This window comes from Anomaloglossus baeobatrachus, chromosome 3 (assembly GCF_048569485.1).
Source record: "Anomaloglossus baeobatrachus isolate aAnoBae1 chromosome 3, aAnoBae1.hap1, whole genome shotgun sequence".
NCBI classification, from domain to species: Eukaryota; Metazoa; Chordata; class Amphibia; order Anura; family Aromobatidae; genus Anomaloglossus; species Anomaloglossus baeobatrachus.
The window spans coordinates 659536978-659563317 of NC_134355.1; the positions used below are offsets into that span (position 1 = coordinate 659536978).

General features: G+C 46.8%; 1 protein-coding gene across 1 annotated transcript in view; it reads left to right on the forward strand.

The window, feature by feature from the left end:
- The window catches only part of LOC142296995 (cytochrome P450 2C5-like), a 71454-nt gene that overhangs the window by 29841 nt on the left and 15273 nt on the right, over positions 1-26340 (forward strand). Inside the window, exons 2-5 of the mRNA XM_075341194.1 lie at positions 576-772; positions 9217-9379; positions 21241-21390; positions 23335-23495. Of these exons, the coding sequence (XP_075197309.1) occupies positions 590-772; positions 9217-9379; positions 21241-21390; positions 23335-23495 (657 nt within the window). The 5' untranslated portion in view covers positions 576-589. The remainder of the gene's footprint in view (positions 1-575; positions 773-9216; positions 9380-21240; positions 21391-23334; positions 23496-26340) is intronic.

Genomic DNA, 26340 nt, shown 5'->3' on the forward strand with positions numbered 1-26340 from the left:
ACCTTCCTCGGGGGGCCGTGGTGTAATTGAATTATGAAATGTCCCTGGTCTTCTCTGCAGTAATGAAGTCCACCTTTTTATTGATATGAATATATGGAAGCCCACAGTTTATCTATGCTTTATTTATAGGACCATATGTCCATTGATGGCTGTTATTAACATAGATAGACATTTTGTCGTGCACCCTGTTTGACAGAGTCATTGGACTTCTAACCTTTTTCCCATGTCTGATGTTGGACCTTAGTGTATTTTGTCAGGGTCCCTCCCTGTTCAAACCTGTATGCTATTAATTTTTTTAATATTTGTATGACACGATCTAAATCTTGCTATAATGTAATTTTGGAATAAAAAACATTTATATTCATGCAAGATATTGGTTCAGATTTATTACTATATACTTGGACTATGATCCCCATTTTTCTTTTGTTGTTTACTATTTGTGCAATGTTAGTGATATGAAAGACATGTCTGAATCTGAAATGTTACCTAATTCTGTGATCATCAGTAGTGAGGAAGGTACATGCCCTCAGCCATAAACCGTGCACTGTAATGCAAGACTCATTTCTCCACAACAGGTTCATCTGAGGACATGTCGCCCCTTGATCCAGTCACAGTTCTTCTGTTTCTCATCACATTTATCTTCATGGGAATTGTTATCTATAAACAGAAGGAACATGTTCACCCGAATTATCCTCCTGGTCCAAAACCATGGCCAATAGTAGGAAATATTCCCATCCTGGATGTTCACAAACCTTACCTATCATTTCAAGAGGTAAGATCTGAAGATCACTAACATTTATAGGTGTTTCATGTTGTACTGTACATAAAAAGGATGCATGGAATGTCACAATTTTTGGTGTAGAAGAAAAAAATAATTTATTAAATAGATTTAATTTTAGAAATCAATAATAATTTAAGTGGCATAAAAACATAATGCTTCCAGTCTAAAGTTGAGGTAAAAAGCTTCAAGGTTCTTTCCCACTTTCTGTGTATAGTATCTTAATCAGATGAACACTTTACATGGAAAAAGGGCTTGAATAAGCCTTTAAAGGGAAGGTGTCGCGGTTTTTTATTTTTGTATTAAAAATAGTGATTATGAAATCAAGTATTTTAAATACAAAATTAAAATCGCAGCTTATTTAGTTTTTATTTAATTCTAATTTTACTGGAGGCACTGGGGGCTGCCATGCTGGATTTGCTGTGTGTGTAACGACAGTTACTCACTGCTTTATGGCAGCCCCTGTGCATAGACTCTGATAGTCGGAATCCGACCCCTAGGCTTATTACAGGAGATCTCCCTGCTGTGAAATGGACATGCCCCCTGGGCTGTCCACATCACAGCAGAGGGAGGAGATCAGTGCCATCTTTCTGCAGCTCACAGCGGTCATGCTGTGTGCTGAACTTTTTCTCCCTGTCACCCGTTCTGCTCGTGGGGAGTAGTGTACTGGCGCCCCTCCCCCACCGCCGATGCTACCGTCTCTGATAATACCCCCACGCTCTCCCAACCATGGCCTGTCACCTGTCGGCCTGTGTGTGAGTAGTGTACGGCCCCCTCCTTCCCCGGCCGCAGCGGGCGTGCTTGTGTGTTGCAGAGCAATGTGTGTGCGTGCTTGCGTGTGTGCTGGCAGAGCAATGTGTGTGCGTGCGTGCTTGTGTGTGTGTTGCAGAGCATTTTGCGTGTGTGCTGGCAGAGCAATGTGTGTGCATGCTTGTGTGTGTGTTGCAGAGCATTTTGCATGTGTGCTGGCAGAGCAATGTGTGTGCTTGCTTGTGTGTGTGTTGCAGAGCATTTTGCATGTGTGCTGACAGAGCAATGTATGTGTGTGCGTGCGTGCGTGTGCCACTGCATGTGAGTACCTGTGTGTGTACCGGTGATACTGTCTGCAGGGTTGTGTATCTAATCTTATCCTTTGTGATACTGTCTGCTGAGCCGTGTATCTAATACTCTCTTGTGTGATACTGTCTGCTGAGCCGTGTATCTAATCCTATACTGTGATACTGTCTGCACAGCTGTGTATCTAATCCTATCCTGTGTGATACTGTCTGCTGAGCCATGTATCTAATCCTATCCTGTGTGATACTGTCTGCAGGGCCATGTATCTAATCCTGTCCTGTGTGATACTCCAGCTGTCCTTGGTGACACTTCAGACATCTCTGGTTACCAACAAAATGGCTCTACACTGTGTCCCTACATGTCAGTCTCTGTTATCTGTTGTAAACACTCAGATTAGGAGGGGGAGGTGTGCCATCACACACAGGAGAGCAGACTCCGCCCACTTTTACTGCAGTTGTAATGTGAGTTTTTTCTACAGTGGAATTTCTGTAGGATTTCAGTAGCTGCTCCCCCTAGTGTTTAACAGTGGAAAATATCAAACTTTTTAATTTTTTTTATATTTTGCACAATTAAAAACAAATAATATTATTTAAACAAAACATTTAAACATTATTACTTTACATTTTTTAAGTTATTGATTTTTTTTTTTTTTGACGATACCTTCCCTTTAAGTTCCTGATTTAGCCACAAACAAGACACTCCTTCCTGGCCGAAGAGTAGTTCGGGAACCCTAAACACCAGATATGTGTGTACCTGGATGGGTTTGTGGCATCATTTCTCTTGATAGATGTAAATGCAGACTGCAAACTGACATGGCAAACCCGGATCCAACAACTTTCATAAAAAGAAAGAGGCAGGGTTAAGAAAATAAACTTTACTGAATGAAGTCGTAAAGCATATGGCCGTCAGTGGGAAAGTCACCTTGGTAAAATATCTTCTGTGCAGTACAGAGGTAGAAACTTGACGGTTGGGAGTGGAGCTTGTAGTGTAACGTTGGAGGCCATTGTAGAGGCATTGAGCGGGAGTAGTGGACCCACTGGACCACAGGGGGACGCGGGCTTAGCCTTTATTAGGAGGTGCTTAACTAATTACCTGCAGTGAGGTGGAAGCCAGGTACCAATCCCACTCAGAGTAGTGACCAGAACTGTGGCAGCTGACCCCCAGGACAGGAGACAGACTCAGGTATGGATACAGGTACTGGCAGGTACAGCTAGGATGGCAGAGGCAGGCAGGAAAACAGGTAACTGGCAGGAATGGTGGGCACTACAAGGACAGACTGGAATGGGAAGGCAGGAACAGGTACAGGTGACGGACATGGAGTAATGGGACCTGACACCTAGCTAGCAGACTGGTAGACAAACTAACTAAGGGTGATGGGCAGGCGCCTCCCCTAATGGGAGGGTGCATTAATTACACAGGGCCTCTCAGCCATAGGCTGAGAGGCATTTGCGGAAAATGGCACAGAAGCCCTTTAACCTCTTCATGACACACGATGTACTGGGTACACCATGGATCGTGTCAGGTTAATCCCTGCCGGCTGCCACAAGCAGCCGTCAGCAATTGCTGCACATGTCAACTGATTTGAAAAGTTGACATGTGCGACTATCAGGCACCAGTGGGTCCGGGGCTCACTCACACCTGTTAACCCCTTGCATCACACTGTCAAAATATGACAGCATGATGTACATCACAGCCGTGTTAAGCATTCACTTACCCAGCTCCATCGGAAGTCACATGATGTGATCACGTGGATCCGATGGTTGCCAGGGTATCACTGGGTTATGTGATGACTCCTGTACCTATCATGAGTCAGTTCCTCCCACAGCCGGCAGAGCGCTGTGTGTGAGAGGAGAGCTGCTTTTGTGCAGACCAGAGCAATACTGCTTTGATCTACACAAAGGAATAAGTGATCAGTTTGCTGATCCTTATAGTTCCCTAGAGGGAATAAAAAAGTAAAAAAAGAAAGTTTTAAAAAAATTAAAAAAAAAGTTCAAATCCCCCCCCTTTTGCCCCCATTGAAAATTAAAGGGTTAAAAAAATAAAAAATATACACATATTTAGTATCGTTGTGCTCAGAATTGCCTGATCTATCAAAATATAAAATCAATTAAACTGTTCGGTAAATGGCGTAGGGGCAAAAAAAAATTCAAATGACAAAATCACGTTTTTGGTCAAGGCATATTTTGTGCAAGATGCGATAACAGGCGATCAAAAAGTAGCATCTGCACAGAAATGATACTGTTAAAAATATTAGCTCACGATGCAAAAAATAAGCTTTTATGGAGCCATAGATCCTGAAAAATGAGAATGTTACGGATTGCGGAAAATGGTGCAAAATTGTGCAACATTTTTTTAGACAAACTTGTGAATTTTCTTTTTAACCCCCTTAGATAAAAGTAAACCTATACATGTTTGGTGTCTACGAACTTGTACCGTCTTGAAGCATCGCGCTGATATATCAGTTTTACCATATAGTGAATACTGTGAATAAAATATCCCAAAAACGATCGGGCATTCACACTTTTTTGCAATTTTTACACACTTGGAATGTTTTTGCCTTTTTCCAGTACACTATATGGTAAAACTAATGATTTAATTCAAAAGTACAACTCATCCCGCAAAAAAATAAGTCCTTATATGGAAAATTAATGGAAAAATAAAAATGTTACGGCTCTCGGAAGACGGGGCGGGAAAAAACCCCAGAAAAACAGAAAATCGCCCTGAGGTGAAGGGGCACATCCTGGGAGACCTGAACTGTATGTACAGGCCCTAGGAGGGGAAGGAGGCAGCAGTAAGTCAGTGTCTGTAGCACCCCTGAGCTACTCAGGGCACTACTAGGAACTGCATCCTCACCAGGATGCAGGGCCTACCCCCTGGGACCTGGAACACCATTGCCAGCAATACCTAAACACACCAAAATCCCAGTTTCCACTCCACACCAGGGGGCACTGCTAGTTGGACACAAGGGGATGGCTACCTAGAGGGTGGATACAGACCAGGGGAACTAGACAGCCTGGCGGGAGGGGACAGCAGACAGTAGTGAGTGAAAGTGGAAAGACATGCCTAGAGCTGGGTCGTGTAAACGGTGAGCCGGGGGCACAGGAGAGTGGTCGCCAGGGCAGGTACACCTGCGCACCGCTGGGACCAGAGCACAGGGCCCTAGGTCAGACAACAGTTTAATACGGCCTGGCAAATACCTGCACAGTAAGGGGACCTTCACGGTCCTCACTGACCTACAGATCTGGGGGCACCAGCAGTAAAGCAAGGATCAGAGTTCGGGACACAGACCAGCCCTACAGGGTCCACACTGCCCGCCGTACGGACAAGGAGACTGGCACACAAAAGGGACAATCGGGCCCCAAACGCTCCATGCCACGGGGATCCAACCACACTGAGAGTGCCAGGAACAGAGCAACCGAGTTACCAAGCTGGCACTGGCTATCCAGGGACTGGAACCAATCGTCCGAGGGTCAAGAGTGAGTAGACTGTTAACTTCAACACGGTGTAGACTCCCTTTATTACCAGCGAAAGTCTCCATTATACCATTCCCCTGGCTGAACCCTCCTTGTGGAGGGCCTACGATCATAGCTGTCATCACCACCAGCCTTAGGGGTAACCCACACAGCAGCGGCAGTTCCACCATACTAATCGCAACCCGCAGGTGGCGTCACACTTTATCTCTCCTGTAAATACTCCCCATTAAAAAGCACCCAGGGCACGGGACCGGGCAACGGCCACCACCAAAGTGACATTCCCCAATTGCAAACCGCCCGGTACCGAGTACCCCATTCCCTGGGCGACATACGTCCATGCAGGGATGCCGGAACTACATGTAGTACATGTTACACTGATTCAGAAAACTTTAGAGAGGATCTCCAACATTCTCTGTGAGGGAGGCTTCACGAGTCGAGGTATGTCACTACAGCACCTTACAAGCATTTCTATCTTCTAGTTCATAAGGGTCACATGGGTGTCAGGTTTCTGTTGTCTTTCTGCAGATTGACCTCTAGTGGCTGCTATTATTCACATTGCTAAATTGTATTAGAGTTCCTTTCCTTACTACTGGAAGCTGTTATTGTGTTCTGTAATTGTAAGATGTCCGGTATTAGACTTGTGGAAGTTATCTTGTTTCCTGTTTGCACCTACTTTTAAGTAGGAACTCATGGAACATTCAGCTATTGCTTGAGTGTTTTGTCAAGCCTTATGTCTAGTTCCAGTGTCATCTCCAGTAGTGATTGCCAGACTTGCAGATAACTGGGATAGGCGGGTCCAACCATATTATAAAAAAAAAAATCTATTACTGGGCCATATGCTGGTCCCCATACATATAAGTCTATGCGAACCAGAATCCGGTGATTAAAAATGGTGGTAGAAGGGATAGGGAGATAGGAACAAGCGCTTCATAGTTACCAAGTCTCTGGCCTGGCTGTAACTGCTCCTGAGGCCGCTTATTCACTTCCGTGGTCGCTCATTACCTTTACTGAATATGCACTGATTTCCCTGCCCTCTGGCATCTGTGATTGGTTGCAGTCACACATGGCCCCACTCTGAGTGGCATCATGTCAGCTGACTGCTTCCAATCATAGACGCTATGTGCGTGTATCGTGGTATAAAAATAAATAAATTGGAGTAAGGTCCTTCCCATATTATGATACCCAGCACAAATAAAGCACATGGCAACAGGCTACAGCCCTCAGCCGTGGACTTATCTTGGCTGTGTATCAAAATAAGAAAAAGTCCATGTGGCATTTTTTTTTTAATCATTTAAATAAATAATTAAAAAAAAACAGCATGCAGTCCCCTCAATTATAATGTCCAGCACTGATAAAGCTCGACAGCTGGGGGCTGGTATTCTCAGGCTGGGGAGTGCCATGCTTATTGGGCTCCACCAGCCTAAAAATAGCAGCCGCCTGGAATTGTCGCATCCATTAGATTGGACAGTCCCGGCACTTCACCCTGCTCTTTCCGATGGCCCTGGTGTAGTGGCAATCAGGTTAATAAGGGGTTAAAAGCAGCTCAATAAGCTCTAAATTAGTAATGAGAGGCGTCTATGGGACTAATCTGTAAGAGTCTTACTAATCATATAATGAGACTTAATAATGTGTTATTGAAAGTTAAAAAACACAAACACCAAAAAATACTTTATTTGAAATAAAGTACAAAAAAACCCCTCTTTCACCACTTTAATAACCTCCAATACACCTCTGCCGGTCTGACGTAATCCACACGAGGTCCTACAACAATTTGAGCTCTGCTACATCTGAAGTCATAGAATGCGATCATGGAACATAACCAGCCACTGTGAGGTTCAGGCACGATCAACGGTGACGTCACTCAGGTTATTTGTGGTTACAGTGGGTGTTTCCCACAGGCCTCCACCGCAGGTAACCTGACCTCAGTGACCTCAGTATACTTAGTGAGCTCACCTCACATGAGGCCTGCCTTTCCTGGCAGAAAATAATGTTTTTCTTGCCAAGAGATGCAGATATTGTGCTGAAATTTTTACACCATATACCTGCAACCATTCTACATCTCCTGACAAAAAAAAACTGTGCCCAAAAATGCAAAAAAAAAAAAAAAAGGAAAAAGGTTTTGATGCTGTTTCTGGCAAGAGGTGCAAGTTTTGTGCTGAATTGTCTGCAACAGACTTCACCACCAAATATGCACCTCCTGGCAAAAGTTTTTTTTTTTTTTTCATTTTTGGGCCAAGAGATGCAAATATGGTGATGAGATTTTTTACTCCATACTCATGTACTGAATCTACACCTCCTGGCAAAAAATGCATCAAAACCGCATGCAGTATGATGCAGTAGTGATGTGTTTTTTTGCCAGGAGGTGAACCTGAGTTTACCGAGGTCACCTGAGCTCAGGTTACCTGCGGTTACAGGTTGACAACCATGGGACCCTCCAGCTGTGCCCATAACTAAAAAGACCGATAAGTGACCAGAAAATATATAGTGGCTAACTCTAAAAACACAAATAACTACTAAAACACAAAGAACATTGCATTCATAAGCTTCCTATTTATAAGCACATATGCATCACTAGAATTATTTAAGGTTCACGTATATTCAACAATTATCCACTAGAGGTCATCAGTGCATAGAGAAAGATTACAAAATATGTTACTAATTAAATGCACAAAAAGATGTTAAAAATATATTCCAAAAAAGATGTGAAGATGTGTAGACATTACATAAGCTAAAACATTCACTGAAAGAGTATTGCACAATCCCAAATAAAGGTATGTGTGTGTATATATATATATATATATATATATATATATATATATATATATATACACACACGGCTCTAGCAAAAATTAAGAGACCACTGCAAAATTTACAGTTTTTCAGATTTTTCTCTTTATAGATATATTTTTGAGTAAAATGTAAATTGATCTTTTATTTTATAAACTACTGATAACGTCTCCGAATTTCCAAGCAAGAAATTTTGTATTTATTTTCTGAAAATGAGAAATGGTCAAAACAACAAAAAAATGCACAGTGCTTTCAGACCTCAAATAATGCAAAGAAAACAAGTTCATAATCATTTAGAAACAACAGATCTAATAATGTTTTACATCAGGAAGAGAAGAAGGGAACAAAAGAATAGTCAAAGATATATAAGCAGCCACAAGAAAACGGCACAAGCAGTATACAATGTGTCCAGCCATATCCTGTCCACCGCCATTAACTTGAGACCGGCGGCAGCTATAAGCATAGAAGTGGTGTCTAGGTATAGTAAACTAGCCATGCGCTACGCAATGAAACTACCTATAGCGCCACCTGGTGGAAAACAACGGAGTTAGCATTTTTATCTGAAAAACGGAACGAGATAGAGAAAAAAAGTGAATTACAAAGTTGTAGGGCATCATCAATTCAATACGAATCGACACCTTACATACAGAAATGCTATGATTAGAACGTGTAAAACGGGGAATTACCCTATTATGCAAATAAGTGTGCAACGTCATACCTGACGAAATACTGTAGACTGCTAATAGTACATACTGTACAGTAAATGGGATTGTTCAAAGGGTTGCCCAACAGACCTCTGTTATGCTGTTCTATCCAGCACAACTCATCCGTGTTTAAACAGGTGCTAAAAGGAAAAAACATCCATTTAAACGCGGATGAGTCATGGCAAATCTATGGCAAATCCGCACGAAACCGTGGCAAAACCGCATGAGGATTTTGTTGCGGTTTTGGTGCGTTTTTTTTTACCGCAGGTGCAGGATTCTTCCAGACGGTCCGGATTTTCCTTAAGAAAGTCGGTTTCCAGTGCGCACATGGCCTTAAATTGTCTTCTTCTTCTTAAAGCCAGCAAATTCGAATGTCAAAAGACGCGCTCATCTCTAACTCTTCTTATTACTTTTGCAGCTTGCCAAAACCTATGGCCCAGTGTACAGTATAACAATTGGACTCCAGAATATGGTTGTGCTTTGCGGATATGATGTAGTGAAAGAAGCTCTTGTCAACCACGCAGAGGAGTTCTCTGCCAGATATAACATGCCGGCTTTCATGGATTATTCAAGAGGATATGGTAATATTCACATCTGATGTAACATTTTCCATCAGGAATCCCATACAGTGTTTGTCAAATAAAGGGGTCTTGTCCAGATTAGAGACATGGAAATGTACTGCCCCCGTGTCAGCGGCCGAGATTCTCGGATCCGGAACCGCGGTGGCTCGAGGGGTCTCTGGACCCGGGTGGGGGGTTGCACGGACACTCAAATTAAAAAGGGGGGAATATGTACAGTGGGTGAATTGGAAGTTCCTGATGCCACCCACGGTGCGTGGTAAGAAGGAGTACCACCGCTGCTGTTGGGAGCTTCCGTTGGCTGTGGTATGGCAGCAAGGTGTTTAACCCCTCTGTGTGTAGGGGGTTTTGCCCCGGAAGCCCGGTAATGGTAGTGAAGGGGTGCCGTTGGGGAGGAAAGGGTTTTCTGCGTACTCACTCAGTTCAAGAATACTGACACCAACAACTTGAAAACCAGAATTCTGAGCAATGCTGCAGCAGGGAGGGCGCACACGTGGATCCGTGCCCCTTGGTGTTGCTTGTTAGCCTGTGACATTTTCCGTGGCACTTTCTTCACTATTTGGACCCTGTAGTATGGAACTACTTGGGTCCCGCTCACCCGTATGGCTAACGGAGTGAGCTTGCTCTCAGGGTTCACGCTTGGGATTTTCTGGACTATGTGCTGGGAAAGTCCTATCCCATCGTTGCGCTAGTACCCCGATTTTGGAGCAGGTGGAGGATGAATCTTGAAGGCTTCACCCTTGTCGGGTAAATTACCGGGCTGCGTGAAGCTACTTCCCGGCCTAGGGTCCACGTACCCCGTCTTGCCCTATCCCCTGCCCGGAGATGGCTCAAGGCCGCCAGCTGCCCTCCTTGGCAGATCCGTGCCCCTTGACACGATCCCCTGCGACCGGGGTTCCAGCTTCTACAAGGCCCAGACCAACGTCTGTCACCTAGTATTCTACAAGGAACCCTGCTCCTGACCTCCTCTCACCCCTCCTCTCCTCACACTTCTCCTTCACTAACACTTCTGACTGTTCCCTACCAACCCCCAAAGTGGGTGGCCCTATTCCCTTCAGGCCCCCCAATGGTGTGTCTGGTGGGTGTGGTGCAAAGTGTTCCTAGGGTTTTGACTGGCTCTGCTCTTAGCAACACCGAAGGACAGGGATCCGTAACCAAGGAGGACTTGGATACTGTGCTGAAGGGCAGATTGCACAATACCCTGTGACGACCTGATAGGCCAGGGCGTCACAGAAATTGCCTGATTCCTGAGATCCACTGCAAACCACTGAATTTACTGTTGTAAGACGTTGCCAGGCCAGATTGTGTTTTACAAGACAAGCTTTAGTTTTTCTTGGTACCATTTTTTTGGTGAATGCTTTCATTACATTTTTTAGGGAATCCTGGTGCTGACCAAAAAGAACAAATTCTGGCATTTCAATTGTATTTTTTTACAGTATTTACCATACTATATTTTAGGAGTCTAATTATGCAAACATAAAGATTAGATCATAATGAAAATAATGATATGTGCACAGCAGAACGTCATGGAGATACACTGGAGATCACAATTAGAGAACAATGTCTTAAACAATGTCTGATCAGTTGCTTTTTTCAGAAATAATGTTATCTACATTGATCAACATTTGAAGGTTTTCTGTAAAGGCCCAGTCACACTAAACAACTTACCAGCGATCCCAACAACGATACAACCTGATAGGGATCGCTGGTAAGTTGCTAGGAGGTCGCTGGTGAGATGTCACACTAAGCGACGCTCCAGCGATCCCACCAGCAACCTGACCTGGCAGGGATCGCTGGAGCGTCGCTACACGGGTTGCTGGTGAGCTGTCACACAGGCAGATCTCACCAGCAACCAGTGACCAGCCCCAGCCAGCAGCCCCGCGTGGAAGCGATGCTGCGCTTGGTAACTAAGGTAAATATCGGGTAACTGTGGCGCCCTGGACAAGTCAGGTCGTCACAGGTAACACACACACACACACACACCCACCACCCTAGTCAGTTACATTAGCCAAACACAAAATCCTTGTTGCCTTCCTCCAGGGTCTGATGTCCACACCAGGTGGAGGTGGGGCCAGGCGGTTGACCCCACCCACCGAGGAGTTCACAGGCCTGGAGGCGGGAAAAGTGACAGTTGAGTTCAGGAGTTTGAAGTGAGAGGAGTAAAGTGGAGTGTGTCTGGGTTTGTGGCCCAGGCACTGACAGCAAGGTTGGCAGACGGTGGTGGCCGTCTGCAGGAGTGGTGGATCGACGCGGAACCGTAGGACCGGGGTTGGGTGCTGGCCCGCCGGTACCGAACCGGGGAGCGAAGTGAAGCTAGCACACACAGGCAGGGCCATCGGACCCCGACTAGGCTTGGAGTCGCCGTCAACAGTCAAATCCGAGTGTGACAGGAACCCCAGGGGTTTCCTAACAACCAAAGTCCCGAGTGAAGGCAACTGTCCGCACTGTGAGGGTATACAGCCACCGCCAAAGGCTAGAGACCCAAGGGCCAGCGCATAAGGGCAAACGGGCTCCTCTGGTATCCATACACCAGGGAGCGGACTACCATTGGGAATCCATCGTAGTCAAGACAGTACACAAAGGTGCAGGGAAAGACAGCCGCCATCACCTGTCCAGGGAGAGACACTGCAGCCGGCTGCGGGACCCGTCCATCCAGCCGTTTGGTTTACCGGAGACTTTGTGCATCTCTTGCTGAGTGAGTACACCCGTGCCATCCGGCACCACGCCGCGCTGTCCCTGCAACCCTGCACCTCACCTACCCTGCCTCCCCGTCACACCACCGGGCCCCGGGATCACCAACCCCTACCCACTGAGGGGGAAAACAACATCCCAGCTGCTCCCTACCATCGCTCCCAGGATCACCGTCACCAGCAGCGGTGGTGCCCACCTTCACCACAACCCGTGGGTGGCGTCACGGACTAAATCCCCAAACCAACCACCCCCCTTTTCACTCACGGGCGAGGAGCGCCGCTCGAGTCCCCGGATCCGGCCCACGGCTCGAGGCACCGAGCAGCAGCAGCACAGCGCCTGACCCGAGCGTTGGCGAGCGCAGCGCCCCGCCGCCCGCGACATAACCAACCCGATATTTACCTTGGTTAACAGCGCACACCGCTTAGCGCTGGCTCCCTGCACACCTACCCACAGTACACATCGGGTTAATTACCCGATGTGTACTCTGCTATGTGTGCAGGCAGCAGAAGCCGGCTTCTGCGGACGCTGGTAACCACGGTAAACATTGGGTAACCAAGAAGCCCTTACCTTGGTTACCCGATATTTACCTTCGTTACCAGCGTCCGCCGCTCTCACGCTGCCAGTGCCGGCTCCCTGTTACCTGCACTCCTAGCCACAGTACACATCGGGTTAATTACCCGATGTGTACTGTGGCTATGTGTGCAGAGAACAGGGAGCCGGCACTGGCAGTGTGAGAGCAGTGGACGCTGGTAACAAAGGTAAATATCGGGTAACCAAGGTAAGGGCTTCTTGGTTACCCGATCTTTACCGTGGTTTACCAGCGTCCGCAGAAGCCGGCTCCTGCTGCCTGCACATTTAGTTGTTGCTCTGTCCCTGTCACACACAGCGATGTGTGCTTCACAGCGGGAGAGCAACAACTAAAAAATGGTCCAGGACATTCAGCAACAACCAGCAACGTCACAGCAGGGGCCAGGTTGTTGCTGGATGTCACACACAGCAACATTGCTAGCAACATCGCTGCTACGTCACAAAAGTTGTTCCTTAGCAGCGATGTTGCTAGCGATGTTGCTTAGTGTGACGTGGCCTTTAGGGGTACATCATATCACTAAAACAGTGTTTCACACAATAACCAAAGTTTATCAACATAAAACCTTTATTTTGACTAAAATATGATGATCATAAAAAGAGAACAGCAATGACTGTAGCACAGAAAAAGATTATAAGTAAATTTTCTGAAGGTAACAACAGTCACAATCAGTAGGACGTGCACCGGCCGTCGCTGTGAATGACTTCAGCACATCTGCGGCCACAGGACATCACTGTTCTCTCACACTGCTCTGGTGGGATTTTGGTCCACTCTTCTCCCAGTACCTTCCACAGTTCTCTGACTGTGCTGGGTTTCTTGGCCATAACATTGTCACCAAGGATTTTCCAGAGGTTTTGTTCTGGGTTTAGATCAGGACTCTGGGCTATGGCCACTTCATTGTTTCAATGTTTTCTTTTTCAAACAACTACTTTCCCCGTTTTGGTGTGTGACAGGGGGCATTGTCCTGCAAGAAAATTGCTGGCTGATTGAGTGATGAACACAAATAAGGAACCACGTGTTGGTAAAGATGATTCTGATCCACACTTGCAGTCACTCTGCTATGTAGCTGTATGAGAGGTCCAACTCCTGCTGCAGAAACTATTCCCCAAACCATGACACTTCCTCCACTGCTTTTCACTGACTTCTTAACACACTTTGGGTTCAGTCTTTCCCCAGTTTGTCGATGAACATAATGTTTCCCATCAGACCCAAATAAATTAAACTTGCTTTCATCACTAAAATGAACTGTGGAGCACTAGAGATGAGAGAGTACCGTAATATTCGTAATCGCTATACTCGTAACGAGTACTTTGTAATATTTGTGTATTCATTCCGAATACCGAGTACAATGCGAGTCAATGGGAAATGCGAATAATTTTCTGCTGGACCCAACAAAGAGGTCTGGGGGCCTGAGGAAAAGGCTGAAATAGATAGGAAAGTGATGAATGTGGAGAGCCTGGAGAATAAGCCAGTATGGCGCCCCTGAGGTTCAGTCGCTACAGAGTATTGCATCTCACTTAAGGTGCAGTACTCATCCCGGGTAAGGAGAGGTTAACCACTGGTATTCACTTACACAACACACACACAGCTCAGGTGCTTTCCCACTGGAACTGGGCTAGAGGTGGTCACCATAGCAATGGTGCTTCCCCAGCCACTAGTGAGTCATCAGGAAGGTGGGGGCAGCACGAGGGAAGTGAGCAACATGCAGACACCGGACCTGGATTCGTTTTTTCCTTTCAATAAATTGGTGAAAAAGGAAATGTTTTGGGGAGTGTGTTTTCAAATAAAATTGTATTTGTTGTCTATTTTTTTTTATTACTGACTGGGTTAGTGATGTCGGGTATCTGATAGATGCCATGACATCACTAACGTCAGGGCTTGATGCCAGGTGACATTACACAGCTGGTATCAAACCCATATATTACCCCATTTTCCACTGCACCAGGGCAGAGGGATTAGCTGGACGTGAAGCGCCAGGATTGGCACATTTAATGGATATGTCACTTCTGGTGCAGTGCGGCCTACTATTTTTAGGCCGGGGAGGGTCCAATAACCATGGACCTCCGTAGTCTGAGAATAGCAGACCACAGCTGTCCTCTTTACCTTGGCTGGTGATCCAATTTGGGGGGGAACCCACGTTTTTGTTTTAAATGATTTATTTTACAATAACAGCATCAAGTGCTCTCCAGTTTTGGATTACCAGCCAAGGTGGAGCTGCCAGCTGTGGTCTGCAGGCTGCAGCCATCTGCTTTAGCCTAGCTGGCTACAAAAAATAGAGGGGACCCCATGTCGTTTTTTTTATTATTTATTTTTAAGCTAAATACAAGGCTAAGCCCCCTTTAGTGCCACGTGAAATGCCCTAAAGGGTGCAAGATTTCAAAATGCATTTGAGTGGGACATTATATATGTCTATCTATCTATCTATCTATCCAGCTATCTATCTTTCTAGCTTTTGACTGCATGTAACCCTCCTTCCGTTTTCTTTGTGGTCACCAAAAAACTCTCAGTCTTGTGGTAAACCAAAGTTTTTGATATCGCTGCAGCAGGGAGGGAGCACACCTGGATCCCGTGCCTGTTGGTGTTGCTTGTTAGCCTGTGGCCTTTTCCTTGGCACCTTTGCTTCTAACTGGTCCCTTAAGCATAAAACTAGTCGGGTCCCGCTCACCAGTATGGCTAACTGGGTGAGCTTGCTCTCAGGGTTCATGCTTGGGATTTTCTGGACTATGTATTGGGAAAGTCCTATCCCCCTCGTTGCGCTAGTACCCTGATTTTGTGCCGGTGGAGAGCGGATCTTGAAGGCTCCGTCCTCGTTGTGTAAATTACCAGGACACCTGAAGCCAAATCCTGGCCTAAGGTCCACGTACCCCGTCATGCCCTTGCCCCTGCCCAGTGATGGCACAAGGCCGCCGGCTGTCCTCCTCGACAGTCCGTGCCCCTTGTAGCGATGCCCTGCGACCGGGGTCCAGCTCCTACCAGACCAATGTCTGCCACCTAGTAGTCTCAAGGAGCCCAGCTCCTGACCTCTCCTCTTGAGAGTTACTCCTCAACTAACTGTCTCCTAATACTCCTGACCTCCCCTTAACCACCTATTCCTTTCAGACTGCCCACTGGTGTGTCTGGTGGGTGTGGTGCAGAGTGTTCCCAGGATTTTGATTAGCTTGTTCTTAGCAACACCAAAGGCCAGGGACCCGTAACCAAGGACGAGATGGATACTGTACAGAAGGGCAGATTGCACAATACCCTGTGACGACCTGATAGGCCAGGGCGTCACATGTATATATATATATATATATATTTTGTGTGTGTGTATATATATATATATTCTAGATGGTGGCCCGATTCTAACGCATCGGGTATTCTAAAATTTCTTGTGTAGTTGATGTATGATTTTTGTTATATATATATATATATATGTTGTTGTGTGTAGTTGCCAAGTGTTTGTGTAGGGCGCTGTAAATGTTCTGGGTGTTGTCTGGGTGTGGGTGTGTGTGAGAGCGATGTTGTTTCTGTGTTGCGTTGTGTGTGTTGCGTTGTTTGTGGAGTGTTGTGTGTTTGCAGTGTTGTGTGTGTGTGTGGTGCTGTGTGTGTTGCGCGGTTTGTGTGTGTGTGGGTGTGTGTGTTTTGGGGAGGTATGTTTTGTGCGTATATTTGTGTGTGCCGCGGTGTTTGTGTGTTGGGTGTTGTGTGTGTGCGGTGTTCTCTGTGTGTGTGTGGGCAGTGCTGTATTTTGCCTTCGTGCTGCCCTAGGCACTTTAAGTGGACGCGCCCCTTAGTGACAACATAACACTGAGTTTTCGCACACGACATCTGTTTAAGGCAGATCTACTCTGTAAAACACTTAAAAAAGTATCAATGAGAAACGAAGGGCACTAACCCCCCCCCAATGGGGATCACCACGGGCACATCAAAAAATAGCATGAGTATAAAATATTCCCACCACACCATCCCCACTTATATACTGTGACTGTCACACTGCCCCTAATAAACTACACACTGCCCTCGCTTATAAATTATACCCACCACACCTTCCTCAATTATGAAATATGATCTGCACATTGACCTCACATCATGCTGCCCCCTCCTCACAATGTCCCATGCATGCTGCCCCCTCCTCACAGTGTCCCATGCATGCTGCCCCCTCCTCACAATGTCCCATGCATGCTGCCCCCTCCTCACAATGTCCCATGCATGCTGCCCACTCCTCACAATGTCCCATGCATGCTTCCCCCTCCTCTCAATGTCCCATGCATGCTGCCCCCTCCTCCCAATGTCCCATGCATGCTACCCCTTCCTCACAGTGTCCCATGCATGCTGCCCCCTCCTCACAGTGTCCCATGCATGCTGCCTCCTCCTCACAATGTCCCATGCATGCTGCCCCCTCCTCACAGTGTCCCATGCATGCTGCCTCCTCCTCACAATGTCCCATGCATTCTGCCCCCTCCTCCCAATGTCCCATGCATGCTGCTCCCTCCTCACAGTGTCCCATGCATGCTGCCCCCTCCTCACAGTGTCCCATGCATGCTGCCCCCTCCTCACAGTGTCCCATGCATGCTGCCCCCTCCTCACAGTGTCCCATGCATGCTGCCTCCTCCTCACAATGTCCCATGCATTCTGCCCCCTCCTCCCAATGTCCCATGCATGCTGCTCCCTCCTCACAGTGTCCCATGCATGCTGCTCCCTCCTCACAATGTCCCATGCATGCTGCCCCCTCCTCACAATGTCCCATCCATACTGCCCCCTCCTCACAATGTCCCATGCATGCTGCCCCCTCCTCACAATGTCCCATGCATGCTGCCCCCTCCTCACAATGTCCCATGCATGCTGCCCCCTCCTCACAATGTCCCATGCATGCTGCCCCCTCCTCACAATGTCCCATGCATGCTGCTCCCTTCTCACAATGTCCCATGCATGCTGCCCCCTCCTCCCAATGTCCCATGCATTCTGCCCCCTCCTCACAATGTCCCATGCATTCTGCCCCCTCCTCCCAATGTCCCATGCATGATGCCCCCTCCTCACAGTGTCCCATGCATGCTGCTCCCTCCTCACAATGTCCCATGCATGCTGCCCCCTCCTCACAATGTCCCATGCATGCTGCCCCCTCCTCACAATGTCCCATGCATGCTGCCCCCTCCTCACAGTGTCCCATGCATTCTGCTCCCTCCTCACAGTGTCCCATGCATGCTGCTCCCTCCTCACAATGTCCCATGCATGCTTCCCCCTCCTCACAATGTCCCATGCATGATGCCCCCTCCTCACAATGTCCCATGCATGCTGCCCCCTCCTCACAATGTCCCATGCATGCTGCCCCCTCCTCACAATGTCCCATGCATGCTTCCCCCTCCTCACAATGTCCCATGCATGCTTCCCCCTCCTCACAGTGTCCCATGCATGCTGCTCCCTCCTCACAATGTCCCATGCATGCTGCCCCCTTCTTACAATGTCCCATGCATGCTGCCCCCTCCTCACAGTGTCCCATGCATGCTGCCCCCTCCTCACAATGTCCCATGCATGCTTCCCCCTCCTCACAATGTCCCATGCATGCTTCCCCCTCCTCACAGTGTCCCATGCATGCTGTCCCCCCTCACAATGTCCCATGCATGCTGCTCCCTCCTCACAGTTTCCCATGCATGCTGCTCCCTCCTCACAGTTTCCCATGCATGCTGTTCCCACCTCACAATGTCCCATGCATGCTGCTCCCTCCTCACAGTTTCCCATGCATGCTGTTCCCACCTCACAATGTCCCATGCATGCTGCCCCTCTCCATGAGCTCCTAATGCTGCCTTCCTCTTTTCCATAATGACACCTCCATGCTGCCCCATTCATCATACTAAGACCACCACACTAACGCTTATGCTGAGACACCCCTCCCACACACACACACACACACACACACACACACACACTACCCCACTCTTGATATTGACTCCCCTACATTGCTCCACTCCATACTGAGCCCACACATGCACACATGAGTCCTTACACTCCCCCCCCCATCGATTTTGTCATTGCACTATCCCTCAACCCTTGTCCTCTGTCTCTTGGATTGGCCCCTCTCTCCCATTCCCCCAGCAGCAGCCGCTATTCCCCGCCTTCACCAGCAGCCTCTCCCCCAGCATCAGCCTCTCTCCCCCCAGCCCCCCCAGCATCAACCTCTCTCCCCCCATTGTCCCCCAGCATCAGCCTCTCTCCCCCCAGCCTCCCCCAGCTTCAGCCTCTCTCCCCCCAGCCTCCCCCAGCTTCAGCCTCTCTCCCCCAGCTTCCCCCAGCTTCAGCCTCTCTCCCCCAGCTTCCCTCAGCATCAGCCTCTCTCCCCCAGCTTCCCCCAGCATCAGCCTCTCTCCCCCAGCTTCCCCCAGCATCAGCCTCCCCCAGCACCAGCCTCTCCCAGCGTCAGCCTCTCTCCTCCCAGCCTCCCCCAGCATCAGCCTCCCCCAGCACCAGCCTCCACCAGCATCAGCCTCTCTCCTCCCAGCCTCCCCCAGCATCAGCCTCTCTCCTCCCAAACTCTCCCAGCATCAGCCTCCCTCAGCATCAGCCTCCCTCAGCATCAGCCTCTCTCCTCCCAGCCTCCCCCAGCATCAGCCTCCCTGAGCATCAGCCTCCCCCCTCCCAGCCTCCCCCAGTATCAGCCTCCCCCAGCATCAGCCTCCCTCCTCCCAGCCTCCCCCAGCACCAGCCTCCCTCCTCCCAGCCTCCCCCAGCATCAGCCTCCCCCAGCATCAGCCTCTCTCCTCCCAGCCTCCCCCAGCATCAGCCTCCCTCAGCATCAGCCTCCCTCCTCCCAGCCTCCCCCAGCGTCAGCCTCCCCCTCCCAGCCTTCCGCAACATCAGCCTCCCTCCTCCCAGCCTCCCCCAGCATCAGACTCTCTCCTCCCACCCCATACGCAGATCTCCAGTCTGCATTAGAGACACCCCCATGCTCCTTATGAATCTTCAGCTCTGCGAGCACTTACCTGCTCCAGGGCCCGCCGTCATCTTCCTGGCTCACGTGAGTATCCTTTTCTGACACCGCCTTCCATCGCGGCGTCCTCTGCGGCGTCCTGCTGTGAGCTCTGCATGTGAAATCCACACAGCATTGGACACAGCACAGAGGAAGGAGCTGCTTGGTGCGCCTGTGACCCCGGAAGTGCAGGCGCCGGCAGTTCCGGGGTCAATCAGCTCTCTGTGTGCCCGGCCGCCGCAGTTTGTCTGCATTCGCGTCTTAATTGACGCGGATACAAATAAATAAAGGTGCGTCTCTCCCCCCTCCGAAAAGACAGCGGATTTCATGAATGTGTAAAAAAAAAAATTTATTTTTTTACTGCTAGAAGGTGCCGCCCCCCTGCATCCTGCCGCCCCAGGCATGGGACCACGGGTGCCTAATGGTAAATACGGCCCTGTGTGTGGGTGTCTGTGTAGGGCGATGTTTGTGGTTCCCAGTGGGTGTGTGGTGTGTTGTGCGGTGCGTGTGTGGCGGTGTGTGTTTTGGGGGGAGGTGTGCACCCCATCGCGCTCCATCCCCCATGCTGCGCACCCCCCATCGTGCTCCTTCCCCCATGCTGCGCACCCCCCATCGTGTTCCATCCCCCATGCTGCGCAGCCCTCAGAGAGGAGTATAATAGGAGGAGTATAATAGGAGGAGTAGTCCTGGGGGAGGTGGAGTATACTAGGAGGAGTAGTCCTGGGGAGAGAGAAGTATAATAGGAGGAGTAGTCCTGGGGAGAGGAGTATAATAGGGGGAGTAGTCCTGGAGGTGAGGAGTATAATAGGAGGAGTAGTCCTGGAGGTGAGGAGTATAATAGGAGGAGTAGTCCTGGGGAGAAAGGAGTATAATAGGAGGAGTATTCCTGGGGGGTGAGGAGTATAATAGGGGGGTATTCCTGGGGGGAGAGGAGTATAATAGGAGGAGTAGTCCTGCGGGGAGAGGAGGATAAAGGGGGTAGTAGTCCTGGGTGGAGAGGAGGATAATAGGAGGAGTAGTCCTGGGGAGAGAGGAGTATAATAGGAGGAGTAGTCCTGGGGAGAGAGGAGTATAATAGGAAGAATATTCCTGGTGGGAGAGAAGTATAATAGGAGGAGGAGTCCTGGGGACAAGGGAGTATAATAAGAGGAGTAGTCCTGGGGGGAGAGGAGTATAATAGGAGGGGTAGTCCTGGGGGGAGAGGAGTTTAATAGGAGGAGTAGTCCTGGGAGGAAGGAGTCTAATAGGTGGGGGGAGGTGTATAGGTGCCCAATGTGTGCGGGGGGTGGGGCCGAGCGGCCAATGTATGCTGGGGGCGTGGACGAGCGGCCAATGCGACGGTTGTCACTGTAATGACGTCTTTTTGGAGCAAGATAGACAGACAGACAGAATAAGGCAATTATATATATAAATATACACACACACACACACACATGTTTTTCCAAGAGTCACGGTGAGGCTGTGGAAGGTTTGCAGGGTGTAGGTGGAGCTGGGTTGGAGGGGTGGAACCTGGGCGGAGTCTCAAGGGGACCACAAAATTTTGCCAGTATTGGGCCCTGAAATTCCTAGTGGTGGCCCTGCAATCAGTAAAAAGAAAGACTGGTTGAAGATGATAACCACATAATATATGCTCCATCTCTTTCTCAGGCGTAGCGTTCTCTAGTGGACATAACTGGAAAGCCATGAAACGCTTCACTCTTTCTACATTTCGAGATTTTGGTGTGGGGAAAAGAATAATGGAAGACAAGATTAATGAGGAAGCCAATTGTTTAGTAGACAAATTTAAATCCTACAAAGGTCAGTGATTTGTGTTATAATGTGAAAGCTTACTAGAATATGATGCAAGTCTTTGAATCATCCATAGGCCATGTCAGTGTTATAATACTGCCCTTAATGTACAAGAATATAACTACTATAATACTGTCTCCTATGTACAAGAATATAACTACTATAATACTGTCCCTATGTAGAAGACTATAACTACTATAATACTGCCTTTTATGATTCAGTGACCAAGGAGGATCAGAAAAAGGACAAAAATGCGGAAACCCAAAAAGTAGCCAGAGTGGCTGGAACCTTAACGGACTGCAAACCTAATTCTGACACACAACTAGAAGTAGTGGTGGGGCGAGCCTACGATGACCTAGTCGCCTCAACAAACCCGGAGAACTAAACATTCTTACAGAGAGAAATATTAGAAAAGCTAAATCTGCCTCAGAGCAATCCCCAAAGATTTAGATAGCCCCCCACATGGAAAGACTACGGTGATATAAGAAAAGATAATACATAGCTAGAAAACAGATTCAGCAAAGATGAGGCCCAATCTATCTGTATAGGAAAGGATAGGAAAGAGCACTGTCTGCAGCGTTAAAAACCCTAATAAATCTCAGCACGCCTTATATGGAAAAGCCCTGAGCCCACACAGGCTCTCCCTCACTATATCAGTACTCTGGTGTTACTGGGATCCAAAAAACACTAATGTAGATGAGGGACAGAATTTAATACCAAGCATGACAAAACACAATACATAGCAAAACATGGAGCCAGGTACACAGACACTCCCAGCAGGGAATGATCCAACCCCACCAAGAACTCCACACAGGCAAAATCAGGAATCAAGTATTAGTATCAAAACAGAAAAAACTACAAGAAAGTGAAAACAATAACTTATCTGAGAGGAGTTCTGGTAGAGAGAGGAGCTGGTTTCAGAATGTCCTTAGCACACAGGAGATACATTGAGCCCCAGCAAGGAACAGGAAAAACCTACTCAGTTATATAGGCCCAATCTGAATGACCTGATTGCCAGTCCTCCACAGGTGTCTGGCTCCCATTCAACAAGTCAACTGCACCACCAGCACTGACCACAAAAGTGAGCCCCAAACTGGAAAATGTATTCACAACAACTGTCCCTATGTAGAAGAATATAACTATAACTATACTATAATACTGCTCCTATGTACAGGAATATAACTACTTTAATATTGCCCCCTATGTAAAAGAATATATCTACTATAATACTGCTCCCTATGTACAAGAATATATCTACTATAATACTGCTCCTATGTACAGGAATATAACTACTATAATACTGTCCCCTATGTACAAGAATATAACTGCTATAATACTGCCCCCTATGTACAGGAATATAACTACTATAATACTGCCTCCTATATTCAAGCATATAACTACTGTAAAACTGGCCCCTATGTAAAAGAATGTAACTACTATAATACTGCTCCTACATACAAGAATATAACTACTATAATACTGCCCCTATGTACCAGAATATAACTACTATAATACTGCCCCCTATGTACAAGAATATAACTACTATAATACAGTCCCTTATGTAAAAGAATATAACTATTATAATACTGTACTATACTGCATGTACAAGATTATAACTACTATAATACTGTACTATATTGTATGTACAAGAATGTAACTACAATAATACTGCTCCCCATCATGTAATAATGTCCCCTGTCTTGGCCCCCTTCCTGTAATGTCACATTCAGCTGAAAACAGTGCTCACATCAGTGGGCCACCTGACTCTTTGCGCTGGTCCTGTGACCACAAACATTACAAACTTGGCTTCCTAGGTAAATGAATGTAACCACTTAACATCTTCCTCCACCGTTCTAAAATGTATTTAAAATTTTAATCTATCTTTAGGCTAGGTAATAAACTGAGAATTTGCTTTCTTAATCATTATATTCACTATCTTTTTTGTTACTGTAGGTGAACCCTTTGATAACACTATTATAATGAACACTGCCATCTGTAATATCATTGTATCTATATTATTTGGCCATCGATTTGATTCTGATGATCCGGAACTTGAGAGGCTTTTGATCATAGTAATGGATATTGCTAGGTTACTTGGATGTCCCGCTTCCTTGGTAAGTTCATTGTTATTATGATTTTTTTACAATGTGCTTGAGTATATGTGGCGCCCCTGAGGCTCTGGTCGCCACAGGGTACTGCATCTCAATTAAGGTGCGGTATCTATCTCAGGTAAGGTGAGGTTAATCACCGGTGTTCCACATCCACACTTACATACAGCTTCGCAGCCTTCACACAGGGTGAGATGGCTCAGGGAAGGCAGGGGGTGGCCATGACGATACATGGGACTTCCCCGGTCACTGAAGCCAGCTACTTGTGGGTAGAAATAGGCCTGTGACATAATCGTGTGGCGCCAATAGTATATCATGACAGCTGGAGTCACCTGATAACCACTGTGTCTGTGGTGATGAATTTCCTGTGAATGCCGGCTGCGAGCAACGTTCATAGGAAATCATAATTTCTGCTGTACAGAGCAGCTTCAAGTCCTCAAAGAAGACTAGCAAAAGCAGTAAAAGGTAAAGAAAAGTTTAAAAAAAATAAAAAAACAAAAAAGTTCAAATCATCCCCCATTTGCATCATTGAAAATAAAACAATAAGCATAAAAATACACATACAGTATTTGGTATCGCCACTTTCAGAAATGCCTGATCTTTCAAAATATAAAATAAATTTATCGGTACATAGAATAATTTTGAAAAAAATGAAAATGCTCGACTTCCATATTTTTGGCCACTGCAACATTACAATAAAATAATATTAATCTTTATGTCTATAGCACCAACATATTATGCAGCGCTTATATACAAGCAAGTAACAGTTATAGAAAATACAATAATTAGAGCAAAAAAGACAACTCTGCTCGTGAGAGCTTACAACCTACAACGAGGTGAGGGGGGAGACAAGGTACAAGTGCACTGCTCATTTCCAATGACAATCTAGCCATCTCAAATAAATGGGGGATAGATAAAGGCTGCCTTTACCAGTCATCAGCCAATCTTTGTAATGCTTTTGTGTGCGGTAAACTTTGACGGGAAGTTATGTTCTGAGAAGTCGTGGAGGAACTATGTGAATTTAATTTGATTAGGGAGTGTGATAGGCCGCCCTAAAAAGATGTGTTTTTACGGAGCGTCTGAAGCTGAGAAAGTTGTGGTTCATCCAAGTTTCTTGGGGTAGAGTGTTCCAGAGGATTGGTGCAGCTCGGGAGAAGTCTTGAAGGCGGGAGTGGGAGGTTCGGTAAGTGTGGATGTTAGTCGAAAGTAGTTTGCAGAGCACAGAGAACAGGTGGGGTGATAGACAGAGAGGAGGGTGGAGATGTAGGGGGGTGCTGCACTGTGGAGAGCTTTGTGGGTGAGAACAAGTAATTTGAATTGGGTCTATTGATGTTTGGTCAGCCAGTGCAATGACTGGCACAGTGTGGAAGCGTTTGAGTAACGATTAGCTAGATAGGTGACCCTGGCTGCTGCATTAAGGATGGACTGTAGAGGAGAAAGTCTAGTTAGGGGGAGACCAATTAGTAGAGAATTGCAGTAGTCAAGGCGGGAGTGGATCAGGGCCACGGTGAGGGTTTTTGGAGTTTCCACCGTAAGAAAGGGGCAGATTTTAGAGATGTTCTTGAGGTGAAGTGACAAGTGTAAATAGGAGGTGAAGTAAAGATCGGTGTCGAGCATAACACCCAGACAGCAGGCCTGCTGCACAGGAGTTATCATGGTGCCACACACAGAGAGGGAGATGTCAGGTTTAGGAAGGTTTGAAGATGGAGGGAATAGAAGAAGTTTAGTTGTGGAAAGGTTAAGTTTCAGATAGAGAGCAGACATGATGTTGGAAACTGCAGTCAGGCAGTCACTTGTGTTCTGTAGTACAGCGGGGGTGAGCTCAGGGGAGGAGGTGTATAGCTGTGTGTCATCAGCATAAAGATGGTACTGAAAGCCAAATCTGCTGATGGTCATTCCAATTGGGGCAGTATAGAGGGAGAAGAGGGCCAAGGACTGAACCTTGAGGGACCCCAAAAGTGAGAAGAATAGGATAACATGCAAAAAGAGGCGATAAAAATATCTCATCTACCCAAAATTGGTATCAGTAAAAACATCAGCTTTCGGAGAAAAAAAATAAGCCGTCACTTAGCTTCAGATCCTGAAAATAAAAATGTTTTGGTTCTCAGAAAATGGCGCCATAAGCAACATTTTTCTTTTTGAGAAACTTCGGAATTTTTTTTTCACCATTCATATTTAAAAAATATATACATATTTGTTATGTACGTATCCGTATGGCTATATAGCAGGAAAAATAAAAAAGTTATGGCTCTTGGAAGAAGGGGAGAAAACAACGAAAACCAAAACGGAAAATTGCCCGGAGGTGAAGGGATTAATAACATACTATAACTTTCATTGTAAAATCTTCAATTTTAGGGTTCTCATCTAGCATCCGAATGATATGCATTTTTAACGTAAACTTTTACATGCTATAATAACTATGTAATTTTAAGCTAGTTGTAATATTAATAAAGAAATGTTACATAACGAAATATAGATAGCCCCAGATATTTAAAGATATTTAATGTCCCACCCCCTATATATTATACACTTGCACCCTTTAGTGACTTTCATAAATAAATAAAAAAAATAATGACATGGGATCCATCTTATTTTTGATAACGAGCAAAGATAAAGCAGACAGCTGGGGTCTGGTATTACCAGGTGGAGAAGGTCCATGCTTATTTGGCCCTTCCCAGCCTAAAAATAGCAGCCCACAGTAGCTCCAAAAGTGACGCATAACATTAGATGCGCCAATTCTGGCACTTCACCTCAGCTCTTCTCGATTGCCCTGGTGTGGTGGCAATCAGGGTAATATTTTTTCGACCTGGAAAATACTAAAAAAGAGAATTAAAAACAGCACACTGTCTTT